The sequence below is a fragment of the Meles meles genome, chromosome 1 (assembly GCF_922984935.1).
Source record: "Meles meles chromosome 1, mMelMel3.1 paternal haplotype, whole genome shotgun sequence".
In the NCBI taxonomy this organism is placed as follows: Eukaryota; Metazoa; Chordata; class Mammalia; order Carnivora; family Mustelidae; genus Meles; species Meles meles.
This window is the reverse complement of record NC_060066.1, coordinates 189,005,918-189,016,352: the sequence shown is the minus strand read 5'-3', so window position 1 is coordinate 189,016,352 and position 10,435 is coordinate 189,005,918. Positions and strand designations below refer to the sequence as shown.

General features: G+C 50.2%; 1 protein-coding gene across 1 annotated transcript; it reads right to left on the bottom strand.

Annotated features, from left to right (window-relative positions):
• Positions 1–3,531: 3,531 nt before the first annotated feature.
• MRPS15 (mitochondrial ribosomal protein S15) lies at positions 3,532–10,318 on the bottom strand. Its single transcript, XM_045986234.1, has 8 exons — positions 10,078–10,318; positions 9,735–9,779; positions 8,558–8,633; positions 7,710–7,758; positions 7,072–7,156; positions 6,088–6,146; positions 3,933–4,124; positions 3,532–3,684 (listed from the first exon to the last, which is right to left on the bottom strand). The coding sequence occupies exons 1-8, from the start codon at positions 10,208–10,210 to the stop codon at positions 3,547–3,549; spliced, it is 777 nt and encodes a 258-aa protein (XP_045842190.1). The 5' UTR covers positions 10,211–10,318; the 3' UTR covers positions 3,532–3,546.
• Positions 10,319–10,435: the final 117 nt, after the last annotated feature.

Genomic DNA, 10,435 nt, shown 5'->3' with positions numbered 1-10,435 from the left:
GAGGACGCGTGCTGAGGCTTCTCCGAAGCTCTCTTTCACGTTGTTGAGCACGCCTCCCACCTGCTTCTCTACTTTGAGGGCGTCGACCCTTTGCTTAACCGCCCCTTCAGCTCCAGTATCACTCCTATTATCTGCTGTACATTTTTACTTTGATGAGCAACCATTGCTGTAATTTTCAGTATTTCTAAAACCCAGGAAACATCTTTCCCTCCAGCCGCGAAATCTGGGCATTGGCTTCCAACTTTGTTTCCCTGGGTACTGTTAGTTATCAGTCACTACTTCTGCGTTTTCCTTCAAGATCGTTCTCACATTTATCTCTTTATTTCTTTTTCTGCCTGCGTTAGTATGTTCCCCCATGTTACTGCTCGTTTCTCTCCACCCCCAGCACTGGCTGCTAGGCTAAATTTCAGCATTTGCCATTGTCAATATGAGGCTTTCCTTCGGGGGCTCCCAACTGTTTGCCAGATTGCAGTTTAAATGCCTCAACACGGCATTCAAGACTCTCCACTCAGACTCCCAACTATCTTTCAATTTATTATTATTTTTAAATTTAAATAAAATTATTATTCATTTTAATTATTATTTTTAATTTAACTGGACATTCCATGTCCAGTGTGGAATGTGAACTCACACTCCTGAGGTCAAGGCCTGAGCTGAGATCAAGAGTTGAATGCTTAGCAGACTGAGCCACCCAGGTGCTCCTCCAACTAACTTTCTAGAGACTTCTGCACTCCCTCATTGCTCCCTAATCCAGCTGAACTCATCTACCTCATCAGCTTTGCCCCCTAAATGAAACATTACCCCCTCCTCCTAACCACACCTACCTCCGCAGTTTTGCTCTGACATTTGCCAAGCTCATGGTTCCCACACCACCTCTGGCCCCCTTTCCTTCCCAGCCAAGTTTTTGAGTAGTCTACAGTTACAGCCTGTATTTCCTTAACATCTTCACTCCCTAACTCACCACAGCTAGGATTCAGCTCTCTCCATCACACGCAAAATGCTTTACCATGGAGACATTTTTCCTCCTTAGCTAACATCTCAGCATTAGCTGCTATACAGTAGTTGAAAGCTGGTGGTCCAAGGCTTTGATTTTCCCTGGTCTCACCAGTTTCAACAGGGACAGTAACTAGGGTAGGAATGTATCAAGCAACTTAGCACCGCTATCTTAAACCTGGCCTTCATACATTAACCTGCCTGATTGCTAAAGGCATTTTAGTATGCTATAGTACCAAATCCTCCCATAGTGATTCAAGTCATATTTTTGCCCCTAGGCAGTGTGGTATAATGAGCAGAACACAGGCTTGAAGACAGATGCAGCCTTGATTCCTAGGCCTATCTCTAGCCAGCTGTGTGAACTTGGACAAGTTACCTAACCTCTGAGCCTGAGTGCTCACATGGTAGAATGAAGATAATCATGCCAATATGGGGTGGATGGGTGAGGAAGGCAGCTCTCGGGAGATGAGGTATTGTGCCCAAGGCAGCACTTAACAACGATGGCTTTCCTGTAGGGCCCGCTCCAGGGTGTCCCTCTTCTCACCTTCTCCACTGGCCCCCCTAAATGATGGCACCTGCCCCCCCCATAGGATCTCCATGCAGCTGTGTCTACTACAAGTCCTGCCCCTTAAAGGGCCTTCCCCACTGTTCCTGGAGGTGACATCTGAACACCATGTTTACAGTTCCGAGCCTCTCATCTCACTTCTGATTCTGTAGGAAACCAGGCTCTATTCTATCCTCACTTCACTCACCAGTCCTCCTGGGGACCCTCAGCTGCTCCTGAGTCCTGCTATGTCCCGAGAGCATCCTTCCCATCCTGCCATGGCCCTTTTTTTGCTTACACTCTCTCCCTGGGCAATTTTACTCACACCCATGGCTTCAATCACCATCTAAACCTAACCCCTAAGCCTGTCTATACCTCAGGCCTCGCTGCAGTCCTGGATCTAAGTTTCCTACCATCCTTTGGACGTTACTTTAACACACCTTCCCCCATTTTGGCTTTCCTTCTCAGAATGAAGCCCAAAATTTTCTCCCCACTGTTGTGGACTGAATGTTTGTATACCTCCCCAAATTCATATATCAAAGCTGTAAGCCCCAACATCATGGTATTTGGTGGTGGGGCGTTTAGGAGGTAATGAATTAGATGAGGTCATGAAGGTTGGGTCCTCACAATGGGATTAGTACCCTTGTAAAAAGAGGAAAATATCTTTTTTTCCCCCTCCCTTTGCATGTGAGGACATAGAAAGCGACCTTCTGCAAGCCAGGAAGATTCCTCACCAGAAACCAAATTGACTAGCACCTAGGTCTTGGACCTCCTATCCTCCGGAACTTTGAGGAAGTTTGTTGTTTAAGCCAGTTTACGGTTTTTACTGGCAGCCTGAGCAGACTAATAAACCCAGAAAACTCTCTATTATCTGGTGTCTGCTCTTGCCTCTGACCTTCTCTCTCCCTACTCCTCTCTTCGTTCACTCAGTTTTAGACACACTATCTTCCTTGAGTTCTTCAAACAGGCCAAGCATACTCAGACATCAAGGCCTTGACATTTCACTTGGTGTGAATCGGTGAGTTTTGCAGGAAAAGGGGTATCCATAACTCCCAGAATTTATAAAGAATGTTCTGCATTGGAGCGCCTGGGTGGCTCAGTGGATTAAGCCGCTGCCTTCGGCTCAGGTCATGATCTCAGGGTCCTGGGATCGAGCCCCGCATCGGGCTCTCTGCTCCGCAGGGAGCCTGCTTCCTCCTCTCTCTCTGCCTGCCTCTCTGCCTACTTGTGATCTCTCTCTCTGTCAAATAAATAAATAAAATCTTTAAAAAAAAAAAAAAAAAGAATGTTTTGCATTTGCCCTTTCTTAGGGATAGGACTTGTAGCTTCTAGCAGATTCTCAATTTGAGCACTAGTACCCTGACCCCAAAACAATAAATTGCTCTGAATGTCTCCCCCTCCCATGTACCCTCCACCCTGCTGTTGCTTAACCATCTAAAACAGACTCGGAGCTGTCATCACTCCTTCAGTTTTAAACCATAACTGTCTCCCCACTCCCTAGAGGGTAGCCAGTACATCAAGCCTCTCACCACCCAGGTTCAGCTTACCAGTCAAGCTTCATTTCCCATTCCCAGTGCTCCTTGAACACGGCACACACCTGCTGACTTCCTTGCCTTTGCACTTGCGGTGCCTTCTGTCCGGATGCTTTCCCACCCCATTTTTACCCAATGAACTTGAACTCATCCTTTGGGGCCCACACCGGAAGGCAGCTCCTACAGCTGGCCTCACCCAGCAGCCAGCCGGCCACACTTCCTTGGTGCGGCTGGGCGCTCAGTCTCACCTCCTTAGGAACGTCACCTGGACCGCAGGGAGCTGCTTATGTGAGTGTGTGAGATGTGTTGTGAGAATGTGTCCTCTGCTCTGTGAGGGCGGATGCCCTGCCTCCGACAAGACCGGAATCTCAGAGCTGAATGAAAGAACGAATTCCTCCTCCTCCTCAGGCCACACAGAGCCCCACCACCTTCTCGTATATTATCCTTTAAGGCAGAAAGACATAACTCTAATAAAGTTTATTGGTTTTCTTTGATTGGCTCTGGTTCAGCTTTGGAAGGACTCTCTGGGTTCTTCTGGCCTTGTTTCTGGGCTGCTGCTGCTTTAGCTTTTAAGGCCCTTTTCTGCTTCTTGAGCTTTTGGGCCTCTTGGAAGACCTGGGGATGAAAGGGAGCAGAAGAAACTGTAATCCCATGTAAAACCTCAGGCATAGAGCAGGTGGGAAGGGCACAGACCTCCCTGGGTGGGCACGCCAGACTTTCTCCATGGGAATGATGGCATGTGAGCCTCCTCGGGGACTTGGGGCCAGTTCCATGCCTCAGGCAGGAACAGTCAACCCTCCCTGCTGCTCTCTCCACCACCATCCCACAGTGGGGCCAACCAAAGCAGCAATTCTGACTCGTACCCGAATGCACAGGGCCTTCTTGGCCGCCCAGCGTCGGTGGGGTTTCCGGTTGTAAAGAGGGGGGAGGGTGTACTCTATTCCCAGTTCCTTGCACGTCTTCTCGAAGACACTGTGGTTGGTCTTACGGAGGGTTTTGAGCATCTTTTTCCTCTGGTCGATGCTCATCAGCAGATAGCGCTTGTGGGCTTTGTCCTGTGAGAGAGGTGGCACATTACCTTTAGTATTCTATAAGTAAGAGGTGCCACTTTACGGCAACAAAGGACAGTCATCTGATCATCTCACTGAATCCTGACAATCTGATGCGAATATTAGTGTAATTCTGTGGGAGGTATTGTCATTTTTATTCCCATTTTATAGATGGGGGGAAAAAAGGCTCAAAGATGTCGCCTGATTCATAGGAGGTCCTAGAACTGTGCAGGGCAGAGACCTTGTGTGAGGTCAGGTCTTGAATCTGCATCTATAGGTTTCACTCCAGATCTCATGCTCTTTCCCCTACACTCCCTGCTTAGCCTCCCCACACTCTGGCCAACTGGCAGCTGGGGTGGAGAGAAGGGAAGGCCTTCTTGGGTTCCTCGGTGAGGGACCTCTGTAGTGGGGCTGCTGTTCCACACTCCAAATGAGCAAAAATCTCATCTCCAAAGAGCAGGCTCAGGCGGCTTCAAGGAACACTGAGTACCACCCCTGCATGGTGCTGGGACTCCTGGATTTACAAAGGTGCGTTTGTTAAAAAAACCTGCAGTTGCCTAATTACAGCAGTGCTGTGCTGGGATATGGCATCGAGGTTAAGAGTACGGGCCCTTCAAGGATGCGGAGAAAGGGAAGCCCTCCTACACTGCTGGTGGGAATGCAAGCTGGGGCAACCACTCTGGAAAACAGTATGGAGGTTCCTCAAAAAGTTGAAAATAGAGCTACCTTACGACCCAGCAATCGCACTACTGGGAATTTACCCTAAAGATGCAAATGTAGTGATCCGAAGGGGCATGTGAACCCGAATGTTTATAGCAGCAATGTCCACAAAAGCCAAACTATGGAAAGAGCCTAGATGAATATTCATCATCTGTTGAATATGTGTTGATATTCATCAACAGATGAATAGATAAAGAAGATGTAGTATTTATCAAACAACGGAATACTAGGCAGCCGTCAAAACCCCGAAATCTTGCCATTTGCCATGACGCGGATGGAACTAGACAGTATTATGCTGAGTGAAATAAGTCAATCAGAGAAAGACAATTATCATATGATCTGCCTGATATGAGGAATTCGAGAGGGTTGTGGGGGGTGGGGAAGGAAAAAAATGAAACAAGATGGGATCGGGAGGGAGACAAACCATAAGAGACTCTTAATCTCAGGAAACAAACTGAGGGTTGCTGGGGGGTGGGGGGTAGGGAGAGGGTAGCTGGGTGATGGACACTGGGGAGGGTATGTGCTATGGTGAGTGCTGTGAATTGTATACGCCTGATGATTCAGACTTGTACCCCTGAAGCAAATAATACCTTATATATTAATTAAGAATAAAAAAAAGTATGGGCCCTGGAGCAAGACCACCTAGTTTCAAGTCCTAGCACATCATTTCCCAGTGCTGTGCCTTGAGGATAAGGAATGCCTGCATCATTCCTCTGTAAAATGGAAGAGGAGGATAGTTGTAAGTGTTAAATGAGCCGAGGCAATGTGAAGTACTCAGCACAAGGCCTAGTACTTCACATGACCATGCTGGTGCTTTATTGTTTATATAGTTCTTGCAATCCTGTCAGCAGGTACTACTATGATCCCCACTTTATAGACAGGAAAACAGGCTTGGGCACATAAAGTAACTTCCCCAAAGTCACACGTCTGGTCATTGGAAATAGCAAAGTGGAGAATTTGAACCGAGTCCAAGAATATTCAAAAATATTTACTGAGCACCCACCATGTGCCAGACACTGCGACCGTGTCCTGAAGTTGGTTTTCTGGACCATGGGTGACACTCAGCGAAGCCCTGTAAGGCTCCCACTTCCCGCTGGAGGCAGGAGGGACATGTCTGGCCCACTGTAGCTGAAGGACGGGCACTCCAGTGCCGTAGCCACTCGGCTTCTCCAGCTGCTTCCCTGCACCCAGAGCCCTTGACCTCTCAGACTCCGCTGGTGCTTAGCCATGAGCGATGCCCAAGGCTTACCTTTCGGTGTTTCTGCATGTGCTCTTCATAATTGCGGATCTTGACAGTCAGGGCAACAACTGAAACCACAAACCACAGAGGCTGAGAGCTGGCACAGAGGAAGGAAGGGCCCGGGCCTGGGTTATGTTTTAAGACCTCTTGGAGTAACAATCACCAATGCTCTGGTGCAGCTCTCCACAATTCCCAAAGCACTCTAAATGTCAAGCTCTCAGAAGACTTTGGATTATCTTTCTTTCAGAAAGCAAAGCCTAAGGAACATTTCTTAATCTTTTAAAGGTATCCTCCCCAGACCATAGCAAATAGCATTCCTAATGGTAAAACTTCAGAGCACTCCTGCCAAGTTCAGGAATTAGTCTATGATACATGCTCTCATTCTTAATGATTCACCACTGCGCTGGCTGTCCTGGCCAATGCAGGAAGATCAGGTTCCAGAACTGACAAGGGTCCACTCCTTGTCTCTCCTCTTCCAGCTGCCGCCCTTAGCTCTGTTTTCACTGATGAGTTTTCAGAATTATCAGTTCCCACTCCTCTCCTAAAGCCCCACAATATCTTTCCTTGGGCAGCCTCTTGTTTCCTGCCTGTACTACAAAGATGGGGGCAAAGGCAGAAGCAGAAGGTGGCCCCAGACAGACGCTCTCACTACAGCAGGCCCTTCCGTAAACACGATGAGTTTTGGGAGCATTGTAGAGTGAGGTGAACCCTGACCACCTGGCTCTTTGTACCACCTTAGCAGCAGGGTAGAGAGAGATCCAGACAAGCTCTGGTTCCCGAGACTTGCCTGAGCTCACAAGAGAGGTGTGAGGAGGGACCTGGGAGCTGACTCCAGCGTCCCGGTGGGCAGCTTTCATTGCCCTGGGTCCTTCTTTTCTCTCGCTTCATCAGGCCACGTCTAATACCTGGTGCTCTTGTAGATAAGGGCCCTGGATCGAGTGCTAGCTAGCAGACTCCCCTGCACTCCCTCTCCTCAAGGGCCCCCTGACCAACTTCGAGCCTCCAGGGAGCTGGTGTCCTCAGGGTTTGCCACGACCTTGTTCATCAGCTGCTGTTGCTTGATTTTTAGCTTCTCCTTCTGTTGAAGATAGAGACAGAGAATCTGTGAGGTCTGCTGTTCCCTAAGAACTAGCCAAATACCTCAAAGGCCCTGGGTGCAGTCATGGAAACGAGGCCATAAAGCTTAGCACCTGGCTTCACTCTGTTCACCAGGCCTCGGTCTTTGTCAGCACGTGGCTATCCACATCTGGATAAGCCCAAGGCCAATGGCAGGTGACACAGCTTGTTAGAGGAGAGTGCTCAAACTGTGCTCATTCATTCAGGCATTAGATCGTTCCTGAGTACCTACTCAGTTGGGTGTTGGGGGCTAGGGATAAGTGGTTTGTTGGGTGCTGGGGGCTAGGGATACAGTGAGAGAACAAGAGCATCCCTGCCCTGGAGAGGCCTGTTCTCCTCTCCACGGTGGAGAGGAGACACCCCCCTTGTCCAGGGGGTGGACAAGTGGACCTGGAATGACAGTGGGATAAATGCTGTTTTAAGTTGAGAGGCACGGGATGGAGGTGTTACCACGGTAGGAGGGAGTCCCAGAGAAGAGGACTGGGAGAGGCAGAGGTCTGGCACACGTCACTCACCTGGTTTGCCATTTCTAAAGACAAGAGTCTTCTCACGATGTCGTCAAACCTGTGGGGAAAAGCACAGCAATGAGAGACAGGTGTGGGGGAGAGGGGAAAAGGGAATCAATGATGTTTCCGTTTGAAAAGCAAGAATGATTGAAAATTTCTTTTATAACAAAAGTGTCTCTGTGGAAGTGGAGAGCCCTTTCTCAGGGATTCAGAGTCAGCAGGAATCTGATCTGCTGTGCTGAGAACATGGAATGATGTCATAACGGCACAAAATTGGGGCTGTTAGCTGGAGTGTTCCAAGGTCCTCACAGGGAGGGCAAAGGGAGGATTTTCATTTCAGCTAGAATATGGGTCAGTCTGTCTTGAGACATTTCTATTCTATGATCATTGTTTTTTTCCTCTTGTCACACGGTAGAGCAGAAGGGACTGGCCAGCTCTGGCTGTATAGGGCAGGGGCTGGGCAGGAGGATCCCAGCTTTGGTGTCTTTCAGCCCTGCTCCCCAGGAGCTCTATGATATGGGCAGACATTACTAATACATAAAATGGGGACACTAATTCTTTCCTCACAGGGCTTTTGTGAGGATCAAGAGATGAGAGATCTCACAAAGACCCATGAGGCATGTTGCCTCCTTCTATCTGAACCACAGTAGTTTGAAAAAAGGCAAGCAGTTAAGCTCCATGAATTCCATTCTGACCCTGCTGCCCCTCAGCAAGCCTGGGCTTCAGTAGTTCTCTGCCAGATTCTACCATCAAGCTTCAGACACAGCGGGCCAGGCCTCAAAGCCACGGTCTTCCCTCTTTCCTCCCCAATCCTCTTACAGGCCCCTGCCTCATAAAAGAGATTTCTTTTTGCTTACTTCTCAATTCCAGGAATGTTCTGGTAGTCTTTAAGCAGCGCGGAAGGGGGCGGGTCATCTTCTTGGCGCGGCTGGACTGTCAAGTGTAGGGACAGAAAACACCCAGAGTCAACTCTCACTGCCCATCCTCCCTGCCCTGGCTTTTCTCACCAACTCTGTCACAGATACCCAGGGCCTCAAGCAAGGCACTAGAGATCTCTGGGCTCAGTTCTCCTTTGCAAACCCTACAGTCAACTGTCTTGATATTGCACGCTGGGAGTGGATCACCTTTCCTAAGGTCCCATATTGTGTCTTTCCCTCTCACACCACTTTAGATTCGCCACTAGAATGGGTCGTTTTGTGGACAGCCTGAGTTTGACTCTCTTCGAATCCCCTGGTCTGGTCCATGGGCTCATGGAAAACAGACACTCAACCAGCACTTGCTGGCTGACAGCATGAAAGAAATAAGGGCATTGAGGAGGGAACCCAAGCTTTAGGACATAGTAAGCACCAAACAAAGACCACACATAGGAAACCCTCAGCCTTGGTGTGTATCATATTCCCTGGGAGGTGAGGGAGAGGCACGAGGGAGATCAACGGGTCCTCTCCAGTCCAACCCCGCTCTGCCGCTATGCAAACCACAGCAATAAGTGCTAATATATACATGTTTTGCACCCAGTGTGAAGAACACTCTCTCCGTGTGTTAGCACTGAATTCTAACCACGATCCTTTCAAATAGATACTTTTACAATCGTTTTAGAATGAGACTCAGAGAAAGAGGTAGTAGCTTCCCCAATATCATTTACCCAGGAAGAGAGATCTTCCCTCTGTGCAGACGACCTTGTAACGGGAAACCAAGGCGTCCACCTCAGAAGGGAAGACACAAAGCGCTTACCTATAGTCTAGGTAAGCCTGGGTGGTGCCAGCACGCCTTCCCCTCGGGCTTAGCTCATTCTCACTCAAAGCCGGTCCGCAAGCTCATGCTCCCGCCCCTCGCCCCCCTCTCTCCCCAACCCAGAAAGGCTTCAGGCTACAGCATGGTGGCAAGGCGGACGTGGGGGTCTTCTGTTCAGGACCTCTGGCCTGAGCGTCTGCCCACTCCATCAAGTGGTTCTAACTAGCCACCTCCGTCCCTTTGGCCACCCGGCGCCCCTCCAGGCAGTGCCTCTCCGTCGAAGTCCCACCCAAGAGCTCCTACCTGGTTTCCGGGCGGCAAATCCGCGAACGGCCTGGAGGATGACACCTACGCAGAAGAGAGACGGCTGAGGCCCAGCTCCTTAACTAGTCCAGCCTCCATTCCTTTCTGTGGCCTCCGCGTTACCCCTCCTGCATGGTCTTTGCATCCTGGCGCCTTACCGCCGCCCCATTTCTTCCGCACCCCGCTGCCCCACGCCTCACACCTCGTCTCACTTCTTCCCCGCCCACCGGCCTTTCTCCCTCATCCTGTCGCTGCTCTTCTCCCCTGTCCTCGTCCCCTGTATCCTCTATCTCCGTCTAATCCCACTTCCCTCATCGCATTGCCCCTCTTTTCAGCGCCTCACCTCGAGTACAGGGAAGGGCCCACTGGCGGGAGGGCGGCCTGGCACACGCTCCGTCTGGCAGCTCAAGGACTGGGGCCTGGCCCACTGCCTGGGTCCGAAGCGACCTCAGCGCCCTCCACGCCGTCCTCAGCATCGTGACTTGTGACCCCGCGGGGCCGGCGCCACGGCCACTGTCCCTTTCGCGGCACGGACGGGGTTACATGGGCGCCGCCATGCTGCCTCAGGCTCGACCAATGGAGCGCAGTTGCGAGACCGGAGCAGATGAGGACCGAGAGAATGGATTAGAAAGGCAAGACTTGGGGTGCGGCGGGGTTGGGTCCAGGGGAGGGGTCTGGTTGGCAGCTGCGCAAGGCTGGAG

Bases quoted from the DNA above. Each gene is read 5' to 3' on its own strand.
- MRPS15 (XM_045986234.1), bottom strand. From the start codon at position 10,210: ATGCTGAGGACGGCGTGGAGGGCGCTGAGGTCGCTTCGGACCCAGGCA. The intron at 9,780-10,077 runs GTGAGGCGCTGA...TCTTCTGCGTAG, and splicing joins GGCCCTTCCCTGTACTCGAG to GTGTCATCCTCCAGGCCGTT. The intron at 8,634-9,734 runs GTAGGAGCTCTT...TACACTTGACAG, and splicing joins ATTTGCCGCCCGGAAACCAG to TCCAGCCGCGCCAAGAAGAT.